The 16,938-nt window shown below is 31.3% G+C and overlaps 1 protein-coding gene across 5 annotated transcripts in view; it reads right to left on the bottom strand.

Moving 5' to 3' along the window:
- Window positions 1-16,938, bottom strand: part of SENP6 (SUMO specific peptidase 6) — a 137,173-nt gene that overhangs the window by 51,696 nt on the left and 68,539 nt on the right. For 2 of the 5 annotated variants that reach the window (XM_051997284.1, XM_051997286.1), the window contains 3 exons: window positions 14,196-14,341; window positions 13,287-13,391; window positions 8,744-8,764 (listed from right to left, as the gene is read on the bottom strand). The exons of 2 other annotated variants lie outside the window; for them this stretch is intronic. In XM_051997284.1, coding sequence (XP_051853244.1) covers window positions 8,744-8,764; window positions 13,287-13,391; window positions 14,196-14,341 — 272 coding nt within the window. The remainder of the gene's footprint in view (window positions 1-8,743; window positions 8,765-13,286; window positions 13,392-14,195; window positions 14,342-16,938) is intronic. One more of the 5 variants, XM_051997285.1, reaches the window with a different exon arrangement.

Genomic DNA, 16,938 nt, shown 5'->3' with positions numbered 1-16,938 from the left:
TATCCTTTTAAAAGTTCTCAAATTCTATGGCTCAAAAAATATCTAATTTGGGAAAGACAATTGAAAAAAAAAAATCTTCAATCTCTTTTTACAAGTTCCTTCATTGGTGCAATTGGAAAGAGCATTAGATTTGAACTTCATTTTTTTTCTTTTTGCTTCAAATTATAGTATTTTACAAATTTTTTTTTTTTTTGCTTCAAATTATACCTCCACCATTTACCAAAGTAACTGGCACATCTGTTAACCTTTCTGTAAAATGAAGAGTTTGAACTGAGAGTCTTCTAGATTTGTTTTTAGCTCTATGATCTTATGATCTCCCCCATCCTTAAAAAAAAAATAAAAAAATCATTCATCTTTTCCCAAAACTCTAGACCCTTTTCTGAACTTCCCTATTTCCATCAAATCCGTCACAATCCTTAAAGGTGCCTAGGTTCTCAATCTTAAATCTTACTAACATTTTAAATTCATCACCCTACTTTACCACATATAATCAACCAATTGCCAGGTGTTGGGTTTGCTACCTCTACCTCTTACATCTATCCCCTATTCTTTATTCAAACAGCCACTATCTTGAATCAGGCCTTCATCACCTCCTGAAAGGTTATTACAATAGTATCTTTCACCCTGACTTACATGTTTCCCCTTTTAACTGATTTACCACAGCTGCCATTTTTTTCTCTCTCTCTCATTCATTCTCTCACACACACATACATACACACAAACTTTCTGATCATGTTCATCTCCTACTCAAACTCCAGTAATTTTCTATTATCTACTTTTATTACACATGACTGACATATAAAGAGTTTCTCAATATGTCCCCAAGCTAATTTCCAAATTAATTATACATTCTTCTTCATATATTCTATTTTCTAGATAAATATACTTATTACTCATATACAGTATTAATAATCTAGCACCCTGACAATATGCCTTTACATTTTTTGAGGGGGGGCTGGCCTTCTTGCCTAAAAGTCAACTTTTCTTCTTCACCCTTATCTTTTGGAATGTCTGGCCTATCTTGTTACCTTGTTTTTATTACTTACACACACATTCACACACACACACACACTCTTGTTGTCTCCCCCATTTTGTCTTTGTATCCCTAGTACCTTGCCTGGCATACAGTATATTCTTAATAAATGTTTACATAGACTGAAACATCATTTTGAAATGAACTGGTAGGTAATAAACACTATAAAGATTAGAAGAAAATATAGGTACTCAAGAGCATCTTCTTTTGAATTTTTTTCCCCTAATAATTAGACCTTTCATACCACCTATATCTCAGACTTACAAGTTATATCTTATGATGACTGATGGAACTTATAGGTATATGTCATAAGACAAAACAAAGAGGTTTTTGGTTTTGTTTTTTGCCTGCTTGTTTCTGCAATGAATAATACTAATTTTCCTTACTAGTGTTATCAAAAGCCACAGCAAATTTTTACAAGTTATAGTGAAAGTTTTTTGATAGCTACAAACGCAAGTAGGGTAGAGAGCTTATAGATTTATAGCTTTAAAAAATGCTTCACAAAACTGAATTTGAATGCCCCTGTCCTGTACTAGCATCCATTAATATAGTATAAATTTGGATTGTCAAGTCCAAATGAAGAATACTGAATAACCCTTGGTAATTTGCAGCTCTATTAAGGAGAAAACACCTTTGAATCAGTGTTCTCATGGAAGAATAAAATATTAAAGCATTTGGTTCTCCTACTAGATTTCCACTATATAAAAAATGATTACATTAATTGTTTGGCTAACAATGACAACATGAACATAAATGTCATGTTAACACCAATGTAGTAGTGAACTTTCATATGTGGATAGAATACTAATTTCTTTTTTCTTAAAGAGTACATTATTTAACTTCTAGTATCTTTTGGGGGGAAATATTGTAAAACTTCAATATATTAGAAGTCTCGATTCTCAAAAGAAGAAAAAAGTTTAAAGGTTAGAGGATCCTTGTTTTACTCCCAACTCTACTACTACCTGTGCCACGCAAGGCAAGTCAATCTTTTTGTGTTTTGCTTTCTTCATGGCTAAAAAGGGAAAGTTAGATTAGATAAGCTCTAAAATCCTTTTCAGTTTTCTTGAATATATGTATCTTTAATTAGCAATCTATGTCAAGGTGCAGAATCTGGAGGTTTAGTTTATGAAGTACAATAAATATATTCAGACCTAATCTCCCAAATTCTACTCCTGCATCACCAACAAGTTGTCAGATATCTCTTCTTGGGTGTTCAATAGGCATTAGAGACTCAGCATATCCAGTACAAGACTCAATGTTGTCTTCCCAAAACCCATGAACAGAATTCTATTAAGAATATCATATTTTTCTAGTCATCCATGGTTGCTATCTTTAGATTCTCCCCTCTCCTTTACCTATCACAATCAATTGGCTGCTGTCATATTGAGTCTGCTTCTATAACATTGTTCACATTTGTTACCTTCCAGCTTTTATCATCTTTCACTTAAGCTATTGCAACATTACCGATGTGGAGAGTGAACTCTGAGTCTCTCTTTCTTCTTGAAGCAAACCTCCACACAGCTGCCAAAACATCAACATAAAGCACAAATCTAATCAAAGTTACTTCCTTCTCAAGAAATTTCAATGATTTCTTACTGCCTCTCACATAAAACACAAAGTTCTCAGTTTGCCATTTAAAACCTAAATGTAGGCTTAGGCTTAACCCTTACTGTTATACATTTCAGATAACCCTGGCCTATAAACTGTTCTCCAACTGATAACTCCACTTCTTACCTCTATATTTTTATTTCCTCTACCTGGAATGTATTCCTCTTCATTAACTTCTTTCAAGGATCAAGACTCATCTTTGATGAGTTATTATTTAATTCCCTTTGATTCTATCTTCCTTAAATTTTCATACATATACTTTTTATGACATTCTTGCCATCTCCAACATAAGCTCCTAGAGGACAAAGATTGTTTCCCATTTGAACTTTGTAACCAGAGTAACTTCCACACATTGGTCAGTTAAGAAATGCTAGTTGGATTCGATTAAGAAAGATTAAGATTTTTTTTCCCCACAAAAATTAACATTTCTATTGCTCTGATAATACTGTAGGAATCTAAAGCTTCCTGGCATAGTACCTTTCCAATTGTTTATATCTCCCCCAAAATTGGGGCACATATTCACAACTGTTCAATTTTTAAATAGCAATTTACTAAAAACAATTATAAAAATTCTCCTATTTAAATAATCTGAATGAGATATGGCCTTTGGGGCCCAGGGTCAATCTATACACAAAAAATTGTTTACATGTGAGTTATCAATAATTACATTTTATTTAGGTATGGCTATTTTTGATATTTTCTTCCATGTACAATATGCTCTCAATGAAATAAAGAAATTAATGATAGTACCCTGCTATTTTACTGAAAAAAAATGCCCACTCCCAAATAAGCAGATGGTTGATCTTATTCAGTCACTAAGTCCATTCACATCATTTCTTAGATTTGTTTCTTACTTTCAATTCCTATTCACAACCAAAATGTAGAACTTTAATTCTCACATTTGAAGACTACATGAAATTTTGAACCTATTTAATTTCCACCTCCTCACCACCAATTCACATTGCACAAGACCACTAGGTTGCACAAAAATTGAAGATGGCTACTCTCCTCTACAACTTGTTTTCAACCTCACCTAATATTTTCCCTTTCAAATTCTATTCAAGACTAATCTCATTTTTCAACACACAGGTTGACTGTTCCATTTGTATTCTGATTTTGCCATTCAACCTATCTGAAAAGACATTACTTCTTGTGAGTTCCACAGGGAGGGCAGAGGATGCTATGAACTTTATATCATTGGACAGGAAGTTAGTTGTAGTCCCCACAAGAAGTTCTGGAAACTAATATACATATCCTTGAGTATATCAAATTTGGAATCATCAGCATAAATAGCTTATGACCTTATAGTTTCATCCCTAAATGTACAAAGGTTGACTGTCTAATTAGAGCAGTGCTATTTTGTTTCTGAGTCAGTCAATGCACACAGCTCACTTAACCTAATTGGCTTCAACCCAAATTGCAAACAATGTTTTACAACATATCAAACCAGTTACCCTTATTTACAACCCTGTCATGTAGCTCTCTAGACCAAGGAATCTTCTAAGACCATGCTCAGAAGATCTACTAACCTCTCTAACTATTGAATAATGATCTAGACAGCACCATACTGTTTATCTATTGTCACCAAATCCCCCATGTTTTCATATTCCACTTGACTACTCATACTAGTCAGTTCTTTGTCATATTTTCCTACATATCCTATAGCCTAGCACCCTCTAGCCTACTTTCTACCTTTTCCTCTAAAAAGAGTAACCAAATCAGTATGACCTCAAGTTGTTAATTCAGTGTCAACTAAATCCCTTCTATTTCTACTCAATATCCCTGATCTTCTAAACCAAAACTCCTTTTCCTGAGCAAAAATTCCTTATATCTAATTGTCTAGTCATATTAATATGTAAGAGCTTTTTGCAATAAGTGTTTGTCTTGATTTTCTATTTATATCCCTATCCCTTAACATAGTGCTTGGCACATATTAGTTAATAAAAAAACTTTTCATTCATTCATTCTCTTTACCTATCTGAAATTTACCACAAATCAAATCATTCTTCCTCATGCAATGAATATTCTTAATTCTAGCATTAGAAAAATAATATTGTATCATTCTTTTGGCACTTGTACTATTATCTACATTATTAATGTTGCTTCTGGTACCAATTTGTAAACATTCATATATGAATGACCCACACATAAAAGTAGGCTACAGGAAGCTGAAGTTTCTATACTGTCCCTGGAATAAATGATTACATTGTTTTTTGTTTCATAACTCACAACACTGGGAATAAGTGACCCTATGAAATATCTTCTCCTACAACATAGATAAGATACCATCTTTTGTGCAGATCTAGAAAAATCTTTTATGGGAGAGAAAGTGTGAAGATGGTGGTGGTTGAGATATATTTCTGGAGAAAACTGCACCATTTCTCATTTAAAAACCATTAGAAATGATTGTTGACTATTGATTAGTTCTGCAGGCATTTTAAAAAAACATTATGGATTAAACACACTTTTGTGGGCTACATGTGCTTCTAATCACTATTTTTACTGGTACATACAAAAGTGTTCCAAAAGTTTTTTGGAACACTCTATTTTGATTTTAAATGCAAACTTTTGGAACATAGTTTGAGTGCCTGTACATGTTTCTTCTCAATTAGATTATAAACCACCATGAAGATAATTCTTTACCAACTTCATATCCAATAAAAAATCCCACATATTACAGGTACTTACTGATCATTTATCTCTCAAGGGGCTTAAAAAATTTCCCCTCAAGGGACAGCTAGTTGGTGTAGTGGATAGAGCACCAGCCCTTTAGTCAGGAGGACATCAGTTCAAATCTGGCCTCAGACACTTAACATTTCCTGGCTGTGTGTGATCCTGGGCAAGTCACTTAACCCCCAATTGCCTCAGGAAAAAAAAATTCCCCCATATACAACCTCAATTCATTCTCATTTTTGGAGTAAATATTATAGATGCCACATTGTTAGGCAATGTTCTTCTCTAATTTTTTTTTTTTTTAAAGTACAGAAATCACTTCATTTGCTTCAAAAAAAGAGTTCAGGTTAAACTAGAAGTTTAACAATTTTTACTAAAAGTTTTTATTTTTAGGTAAGACTAGGAATAAATAAGGAATCAATCTTTTCCACCTATCTATATACATTCATTAACAATAAGTTATTATAACATTTCTAAATTCTTTCAATTTAATTTCTATTTCACCTATTGCCACATCCTATTAAGATACCTTCAAATGAGGTGAAAGCTGGGCTCAACCGGCTAGAAAAAATTATAATTCTTTGAACAGGCAACCAAAATCTAATGGTCAAAAAACAAAATTCAATAATCATTATTTAAGATTCAGCAACTATAAAAGATCCTTCATTCTCAAAGAAAAGAAAAAAAAAATCAAGTGGTTCTAGTACCAAATCAGTTAAAATATTCTTAATTTCTAGGCCCATCTAAGTCTTTAGATTTGAAATTGGGTTTATCAAGATACAGTTGAATCTAAAAACTCCTTAGTCAATTTAACAAGCAGCTATATATATATATGAAAATTAACAGACATAGGATTCTTTAAAGCAATGTCTCTATAAACTTTTTAAAAACCATGGACCACTCCCCATTAGTAAAAAATTTTGAGCACTGAATCTATGTATGTCTATTTATTTACAAATTATATATATGAGCTACTATACTACACATACACTACAAAAAGGATGAGCTGAAGATGAAATAATCCTTGAATAAAAAGTCAATGAGTGGCCATAGGAGCTTACTGAGTAGAAGAGAATGAAGAGTTCAGACCTCATAAATTGTGGAAATTACACTGGCAGTTATGTGAAGTATAGACTAGTGTTGAATACAGACTTGAGGCTGGGAGAACAACTACGAAGTTGTAATTCAGTATAAGTAATGAAGGTCTGACCTAAGGTAGAAATTGTTAGAATAGACAGGAGAAAGTTACAAGAGATATTGTAAAGGCAAAAACTTAAGATAAGTCCTCTGAATAGCTATAAAAGGAAAAGTAGGAAAAGAGAAAGTTGACATTAAGTTGTGAATCTTTTTAGAAAGATAAAGGTACCCCCTCCAAAATAAAAGGGAAGTTTGGGAAGGACAGAATTTGCGGGAGGGGAGGAGAAAAGGAGATCAAGAGGGTAAGACGTACAACTCATTCTGTCTCACCTCAGAGTAAAAAGTGAGTATCTACTACTATCTACTCAGTAAATGGTCCAGTCACTCTCAAAAGAGAGGGAAGTATGGTGTTTGCACCACAGCAGGAGAGAGCCAAATGAAGTTGTATTGGGAGATAAGGGTATAGTATAGTTGTTAAGGATACAAGTCACAGGACTGGCTTTTGCAGGGAGGGTGATATGGGACCTATTTCCCCCACTCTCTGATTGGTTCACACCCTACCTTTCCTAGGATAACTCTGGACATGACAACTGTAGAGAAAAAAACTTTCCTCTCTCTCATACACCCACACCTTTTTTTGCCAACTCCAGAAATTGTCAAAAATTGTATTTTGTAAAAGATTCTGAAACAAATCATATTTCATCTAAATGTGCTAATTTTTTTTTTAAACAAATGGAGGAAAATCTAACAAATTTATCCCTTTGCAGTATTTCAGTTTTAAAAACTTGTGACTAGATAGTGATTAAGTTAATCTGTCACTGGATTTGGAGAATATACATCTTAACCAAATGAATTCAAATGTTTGGGAAAATGGCTTGAAATAAAGAGCTTTCATTATTATCCAAACATCAATAAAAAGATGATTCTAAATAATACTATTAAAGTCCAGAGGAATTCTGGTATTAAATACAAAGGTGTAAAAGAAATGACAAATAAGCATCTTGTTCTATAATAAAGTCACTAAATTGCTGATTTATGTTCAATTTAGGATTTTTATTTTTTCTGGGATAAACCTTAACAAAATGCTTCAGAAATTCTATTTCAAAATAATAAAAGGTGTGAAAGGAACTAAAAATTTAGTAATAGTTTAACCTGCACCAATTTTAACCCAGAAGATGTTCATGTACCAGTAAAAATATAAATAGTTATATATGCCCATATGTACTTTAATGAGCCCAAAATTTCATCGGCTATAAACTATTACTAGCTACAATGAAATAAAATCTGTGGTAAGTATAGTGAATTTAAATAATTTTGTTTCTTAAAAATAATTTGTCTTTCTGTCTAAAATTAGAAAAGGAAAAATACATCAAAATCTCAAAAAGAATAATGATACATATTTGGCAAAATTTCCCAGAAAATATTTGGCAAAAAGTTATATTTAAGAAATAAGCACATTTTTAAATATTTAAGAACTGGAATTAAGGTCATTTGAATTACAGATGTTTCAACATTGTTAAATTATATTTTAAGCTGCAGTTTCTTTTGATGGTCTTATTCTATACTTCCCCTTTTATAGAAACTTAATAATCAGGATATGTTTACAAATATACCTTTTGAGTGATTTAGCATCACTCATTTAATGATAAGGTTTTGAAAAATCTAACTGGTATTTTAGCTTTACTTCCTTTTAAAACAGAATAAAAACTTATAAAACTTAAAATGTTTAGTTAATGAAATATTGTAAAGCAATAAGCATTCTTACCAACTTAGTTCCTCCACATTCAATATTTCATTTTATGAATTACATTACTTTTCTTTATGGCTTTCAAAAACAATTTTCTCATATTATGAAGGAATATTATGTTCTATAACAAATTACTCCAGTCATTGAACTTTGCTCTTTTAGGTGGATGCCAAATATAGGAATAAAATGTATTTTCAGGAATAATGTTAACTTGATTTCCCCCCTCCATTATTCTAAAGTCAGTTAATGTTACCAATGAATAACAATAGAATACTCTAGATTTATGCTATACTGACTTAATACTGAAAAACTATAATACCATCATAAATATAATGTTTGCACATGAAAATGTGTCTCCATGCATTATAATGAAATACCACTACACAAAACTGAAGTCCTGTTTATACTATTTCATTTTAATAAGTAATGTGTAGGTTATAATGCTGGCTCTTGACTTAGATGATTTTTTTCAGAACCAGATGATAATCAATTTGTTTATATATTATTGTTATTCCCATGTTCTAATTCATCAATATTAAGCTTACCTTTCTTTTTGATCCAGATTGCTTAAAACATGAAAAAGAAAAAGATGTAAGAGGTAAAACCTCACTTGTTGGTATATCATTGTAGTGTTTGTTATCATAATCAATAATGCAAAAATTACTATCTGATCATTTTAAAAAATAAAGATACTACATATTTGTTATATGCCAAGTTTAAAATCATGTCAATGTTCACATAATATTAAATCCAAAATGATGAATTTAAAGTAACAAGCAATTTAAATCTATTAATGTTAAGTTTAAATAATCTTACTTGGTCTATATTATTGGAAGAAAGAACTACAATGATATGAAAAATATTTGTTTAACCTTCAAATCTTAAATAATTTATATGCTATTTTAGAAGAATTTTGAAAGTTTTGTAGTAGCTTTTGCTCAGTAAAACTGTCCTTTATTGTTGAATCAAAAGTAGGCTTTGATCCTATAATCATACAAAATGAATGATGATTGTTTGCCCATGTACAAGAATATTTCTAGAATAAAATTAAACCAAGAAATGCCTCAAAATCTGAATCATGTGTGTATGTATGTAATTTGTGCTGCACATATATACTGCACTATTCCTTCTATTAGGAAAGACTTCCTATAATTGAATTTTCAAAAGTTCCTTCGAAGATTAAAAAAAAAAAAGCTTTTTAAAACCTACAACTTGTTGGCATTAGTTTCTATAATCGTTCAAATACAGAGAATAAAAGTAAGAGAGAAGGAAAGGGACTTGGTGATTTCTCTTTTTATATAGTTAACTCTTAAAAGGAACATTTAGAATATATAGAAAAATAATGATGGATGTTTGTTTCTAAGGGGAAAACAATTAATTTTCATTAAAATTAACCTAAATCTGACTTCTTTTAGCTTTCAGAATGCAAAACATGGGCCAAGAGTAATATTAGCAAATAACATTTCATATATATGTAATTTTTTTTTTACTGGAACTGTGATTTTATCATTGTAGGGAGCTACCAATAAGGAACTTCCCCTACTCTTAAATTACCTAGGAAATGAATGAATGAAAGAATTAAGCTTACTGGATGCAAAGCACCATGCTAAGTGCTAGGGATACAAATGGAAAAGGGAACTGAGAGGTTAAGTGACTATGCCATATCACAAAGCCAGTATCTGTCAGAGAAAAACTTGAAATCAGTTCTCCCCATATCCAAGACCAACTCTCTAACCTTTTTACATATATAAATTCTCTTAAGTTTCCACAAATGGGAAGTTGAAAACAAATAGCAGAAATATAGTCTACTAGCTATTACTATTATGTTCCTGTACTCATTTATGAGGGAGGAAATATGTAATAGAGTTCCTGTTCCTCCCAAGGAAATAAACCAAAGATACAGGAAGGAAAGCACCCAAAATGGCGCATGCATTTATTTTTGTTTTCTTTAACTTCTTGCTACCGAAAACAAAGGCTTTTTAAGCCATGGTACCAGAACAGTAATTTTTTTAAAAAATGTTACCTTAAGGTTACTGTCCTCAAGGAGCTTGCATACTAAATAGTGAGAAGAAAACCAAGCACGAACTATTACTAAAATCAGATTTTCTAAGGATATTTTTAGTATTAGCATGTTTTAAAAAATAAAAAATTTAAACGCACTAAGAATTTAACAGAACCTATGCTTTTGTTCAATCAGAATCAAAACAAAAAGAATTAAGATCCTAGTGGATATTATTTCATTCTTAGCAATACTATAAATATTGTCTGTAACAAAAATAATACCACTACATTTTCTCCTCATCCAACATTTAGTTATATGCCATTTCCTTCTTTTGCATCACCTGAAATCAGTATTGAAAAATTAGCAATAAACCTAACAATTTAGATTAATTTCAAAAATACATTTTTCCATGCTACTACTCCTACTTTTACTCCTGAGTATCATAAAAAGTCTAGAGTTGTGTATATGCTGACTGAACCATTTTAAAGGTAAATTAAATTCGTACTAAAAGAAAAATTCTTAAGAGGGGAATTTGAATTTTTTAATGTTAATAAAAATTATATCTAAATTGCCTTGTTTATGTTTATTCTCATTAATCACTTTAAAATAAACAAGTGCCTTCATATCTATTTAAAATGAAAAGCATATTGTTGGCACTTTTAACAGAGAAAAAATTATATCTTAAAAGTCAGGCTGTATCTATCATCTGCCCCAAAGGGACATGAAAAAAAGGGGAAAATACAGTTAAAAGAAAGATGTTATAAGCATCTTCCTTAAATGATAGTTTCAAGTGATTTAGGAAGGAAAAGCAATCCCTTGAACAAAGTTAAGACTAAGTGCTTGCTATTCCTACACTAGATATTATGCAACAAGGGTTCATTTGTGCCAGTAATCAAGAGTCCTGGCATAAGACCTTATAACTGAAAAGTCTCTGCAGAGCCTGCCCTGCAACCTTAAGTTCAATATTTTTAGTTAACATAATCGCCAAAGTAGATATCTGAAATGTGTCTTGTAGGTGGAAATAAATTCTAAATCCAAAAAAAAAAAAAATGATGCCTTGCATCTGTTAGTGCTAATTTCCTTTTTTAAAAGGTTTTAAATATGATTTCTTTTTGAAATACTTTCAAATACATATCAATTATTTTTCATGCAGTTTAGTTCAATTTAGTTATCATGTGTTATAATATTTTGCTACTAACATACATAACTGTTTATAAAAAAGGAACACTTAGAAGCAAAGTTGGAATTATTAGCAACTAGATCTGGATGTCCCTTATATGAATTACTGCATAATATAAAAAAGGTATCATTCAGACCTTCACTGAAGGGTAATTCTAACACAAATTGCATTTTAAAAATTCTAGTCATTCTAACTCTTAAGTGTGTGTGTGTGTGTGGAGACAGATGGGAAATGGAAAAGAAGTAATGGGAGTGGGCTAAAGAGTTGTTAAGATACATTGGCAGAAATAATAATCAAATTTATTAAATTACAGAAGGGTTCCAATCTGCCTTGGTACTCCACTGACAAAATCACAGATCCTTGATATAATTATTGAGGCAATTATTAAAATAAGTTTACATTTCCCTCTAAAAAGTAACATAATATAACTATACTAGGTGGCATTTTTATATATTTCTTTACATATATATATAAAATTACAATTTACCACATGTAATACACAAAGTGGGTACTATCCAGTGATAAATGGAGAGAAAAAAGAAAAGGAATGATTTGATTTAAGCCATCCTTTTCAGAAATGATAAAAAGATGGATTCCAAAAGCCAGACAGTTGTAAGGTGACCTTTCTTTTGTAAGTCAAGCTAATTTCAATAGTGATCATGAGGAAGCATGATTGTGGGACTCAAAAAAATATTAATTTTTAATAATGTTTTAGAAAGTCATTATATAAGTATTTCTGAAAGATTATCAGCCAAGAATATCAAATTTCACCTAAGATTTAATTTTATTTTATTTAACCCATAATAAACCTACTTTTCTGAAATTCCATAAAATGAAATAAAATTGGAATATAGCAGAAGATATGAAGCATTTCTGATTAAATTGGAAAAAGGAACACCCTATATCTCTAAATAGAAGCTTTTGAAAACTTTTAATGATCAACACAGAACATTCCTTTCTATCTTAATTTCAGTTTCCAAGATTCAAGCTGTGTTTTCAAGATTAATGAGAATAACAAAATTGATCTAATGTAAGTGCTAAAAGGCAGAATAATTTACCTAACCAAAAACATGTTAGCCTGTGATATAATCATATTACATGTTCAAAATAAATACACAAATATTCATAAACATAAGGAACACAGTATTCATATTTTAATTATATTCACTAGGGATAAAAAGAATCTCTCTTAAAACAGCAAATGCTTTTGCTTAAAAAAAATTGTCTCAGTCATAAAAAAAGAAAATGATCTTGTTACAGTCTATTCTCATAAAGCCTTTGTAGAATGGTTCATTATGATTTAATAGACAAGAATTATATCATCTACATAAAGTAGGGCCTCATGAGTAGTTAAATTATTTTACATTCTCATCATAATTTGGAAATCCTAAAGCTAAATTTTTTTTAAATATTAAAAATACTTCACAGAAATTTTATTGAAGACATTTTATGTAGTAAAAGAAAAATCAAATATTTCTGCCTTCCAATTGTAAGATTAATTTCAATATTTACTTTATAGGAAAATCATAGAAAATGTGGTCAGAAAAATGTGTATAAAAAAACAAACACAAAAAATATAATCTTTAAAACATCAATAAATGAAAATGGTTCCTATAGAAGGATATACATTTTTCCTAGGGATCACAAAATACCTGTTCTTTCTTGTTTATTCTACAATTAAGTTTAAACATTTTTTATAAGCAGATATAAATGAAAATGCTTAAATGCAAGATTTTATTTTTATTATTTCCTAAATATTCATTACCCATTTACATGAGACAAGGACATTTCATATAGGAAAATGTGTGCATTTTTAAAGGAAAAATAATAAATGACTATCATTAAACCTTGTTTATTAAATTTAAGGGAAAAAATAAAAACAAAAAGAAATAAACATAATCCTTACCTTTGTGCTGCAGTTTTTACTACTGGTATCTGCGCATTAGCATGATGAAAACGTCTACCATGCACTATGGTCCCAGAACATAGTGAAATATTTTTTGCATTTTCACTGTAGAGATTCAGCAAAACAAGAACTAATGTTCAATAGAGCAAATAAACTATATTGATGAAAAAACATTATAATAAGGAATACCAAACTGTGGCCTCCAATACTTTGAAATATATTTATACATTAATTCAATATCACACTATCTTATTCAATGACCTTTTTTTAAATGCTTTAGAACTGTTCCTTGATTTAAATCTTACTAAGAACCATTATTTAAGAACCCTTGTTTTAATAAATTCCAAGACAAGTTAGCCTAAATCAGAGTAGTAGCAGCTTATTGAGGCTCAGCAATATGACTGCAATACTCCATGAAGAAATTTCTATATATACAAACTTTGATTCACTTCATTCCCAAGCATTAGGAAAAAGACAAATTATACAATGGGATCAACTTCATACCTTTTACCTTTCTTCACCAATTTTTCCTTGAAAAGCTAAGTAAAGAGAACTTCTGCTGTAACAAAGTTTAAATATTTCTACAGGAGTTGTGATGAAATATACTCCAATTAAATCAGTTCATTATGGCAGTTTTAAATTTATAATTTCCCATCGTTTGGTGATGTGCAAACATTTATTAAATAATGAATATGAGTGTTAAATATTAACTGGAAATAATCTGTCAAAAACTGTTGGATTTTTAGTCTTATTCACAAGACTATTTTTAAGATAAATTAATTTAATCTGATGAATACAGATATAGATGGTAAATGCTATGCATGAGGCTCCAAAAGAAATCGAATAAATGCTTTCAATGTTTTTCATCTTTATGATTGATAAATACTATATAAATTTGGGAAGTTATACCTCAGTTTCTTGTTGTTGCTCAACATATTAAGACCCATTGAGTTCCCTTTCAAAGTTCTGAAGTTTCCAATCTTGTTGCGTCTTACATAAGTCTTTAAGATGTCACCAGAACTAGTACCAACAGCTTCAGATCGACAATGTTGTGACTGCAATGCAATTATAGGCATAAAAGTTAATGAATAAGGTAATAAAAATAACAACAAACATTTGGAAATTCACAGAAAAATATATATACAATAAGTAATGCTCCTTTTGGAAGCTGAGGTAAGTTGGGGTAGTTGAGCTGGTAAGAGAGTAAAATCCATCTTAGCATATTAATAGTGAATAAGCAAGTCTATATTCACATTAATAAGAATTAACTATAATTCAAGGGGAAGCAGAGTGGTACAGTGGAGAGAACAAGATTTAGAGTCAAGTTTAAATATGATCTGCTACTCTTACTATCAATACAAGTGAATGGGATGAGGTGAAGATTTCTCAAAAAGTCTATGAGATGGAGTGGGTCAAACACTAGGCCTAAATTTCAGGAAGTCATGTGATCTTTAATCTCAGAAGGCTATAGGGCAGAAAACATCAGGCTCTAGGCCTAAGTTTCAGGAAGTCACATGATCTGTTTTCAGAAGGCTGGAGGGCAGAAAAGGTCAGACCCTAGGTCTAAGCTTCAGGAAATCTCACAGGAAGTAGACATCACTGCTGACCATTCGTCAATGGATTCTTCCTTTTCAATCCATCCAATGAACGAAAATCCTCTGCTATTTCACCTATTCAACATTTTTGGCTCACCAGGCGAGGCACAATGCTGGGACATGGGAATTTAAAGGCTCTGTGTCAGGTCAACTACTGTGTTTGGACCTCTCCTTGCAAGGACTGAATAAATGCTTCCTCTTTGTATCTAAAGATGCCTCTAAGTTTAAGTAAGAGGATCTAGCACCTGTTCCACATAGTTTATGGGGGCTCATTCAGGATCTGTGACTTCCCAGAGACATGGCTGTGGTTCTGATTCAAGACAAGCACCAGGGATTTTCCCTAATTATTCTTGAGATCCGACCCAAGCCTCCCACTCTGTGGAATATGGACCTGAAGAGAAGCATCTGAATACAAACTGGAGTACTTGATAAGATATTGCTGTTTTGTATGTGGGGAAGGAATGGTCCTCTTCCTTGTAGTTTTTGTCTGTGTCTGTGTCTTTGTGCAGAATGTCTGTATCACATCTGTTCTATGAGCTAGATTTTGTTCAAAAAACAAAAACAAAAAAAAAACCTGACTTTTCCCTGTAGACCTCAGCTCTAGCTAAGCTGGGGGCAACAGAGAAAGTTAGCTAATTTTTGAGAATAATGACTGGGGAGTTTGGCAATTGGTCATTTCAAGATTGCAAAAATGCTTAGCATAAAATAAATGCTATATATGAATGTTAACTACTTTATTGGATTTAATTGCTTCATATATGGTAACTTCATATGGGTCTTTAGATGTGATTAACATACAATATCAATGTTAAGATAAATGAATTTTGTGTGTCTGTAATCTGGAAGCAAATTCAACTAACTTAAGGCCTCCATGAGGAGGATAGTACATAAGATAAAGGAGCACAGGGGAGAAAAGAAAGAAAATATGCTCAATCAGCTCAGTTAAATTTGTTATTAGAGATATGATAATAAAGGCAGTTTTACATAAATTGTAATCTCTTTTCACTATTAACAGAAGATTTAAGAGTATGGGAACTTTGGGAAAAACAGAAAAGTGCTAGGCTGCTTTTAAAATTTGGCAGCATAGCCTAGACCGCTGCAAGCTTTTTCTGACTCCCAGAGGGGGGGCAAAAAAAAGAGAGAGAAAGCAAAAACCTTATCTGTATCAGGTTTACATTTTTAAAGCCTGGACACCTCAGAATATGCAGCTCTGAATGGGGGAGTTGAGGTGGTCAGGTAAAAGAGAACAAAGAAAGCTGATGTCAATCAAAGAAAATAATGATTGGCTTTTACATCAGGAATGTTGAACTTAAGGCTATCTCTTTAGATATCAAGATGAGTTGTAGGTTTTATATGATGAATCTCTTGCTATTACAATTATATGAGATAATCACAATTAAATGGTATGTGCTAGAATTTCGAGTTTGTTCATTTTAAGTACATGATCTTAGAAATGGGTGTGCAAATAGTGGAACATTACTACTGGAAATTTAAATCTTTGATTTTAAGTTAAAAAAAAAATGTTGTTAAAACAAAGTTCTGGTAGCTTATCTTAGAGGGCCACGTGTTTGTATGCCTGAATTATATGAAGTATGTTGCTTTCTAAAATGGATATTGGGTAATTTGTAAAAATTATGAGTTATGCTCTAAAATTCTGTCAGCTCTGCTGGACTATGTGTAAGTTTTATGAAATTTTGTCTGAAGTTATTTAGGTATTAGCTATATTGTGAATCTTAAAAGGTTTTTTTAAGATGATTTTAAAAACAAGGGACAAGAATGATTGATTTGTAAAAGCAATTGATGGAACATCTAGTGGAAGGTAAAATATTGATTTTCTAAAAATAGCTTTTTATTTAGTAGGTATGTTAAAATTGGAAACAACTATAAATTACATGAGATTCCTCTTCATTTTTGCATTGGCTATCACTTATGAAAACTATGAAATTACTCATTATTTGGGGTTATTTTCATAATACTATAACCTAAAACTATTAGGAATTATATGGGTTATGTAGACACCAGGTGATGATAGGGTTCAGTCATGTGAGGAATTCGCA

This window comes from Antechinus flavipes, chromosome 4, assembly GCF_016432865.1.
Source record: "Antechinus flavipes isolate AdamAnt ecotype Samford, QLD, Australia chromosome 4, AdamAnt_v2, whole genome shotgun sequence".
NCBI lineage: Eukaryota > Metazoa > Chordata > Mammalia > Dasyuromorphia > Dasyuridae > Antechinus > Antechinus flavipes.
Note: the sequence above shows the minus strand (reverse complement) of the source record. Positions and strands in the feature narration are given on the sequence as shown.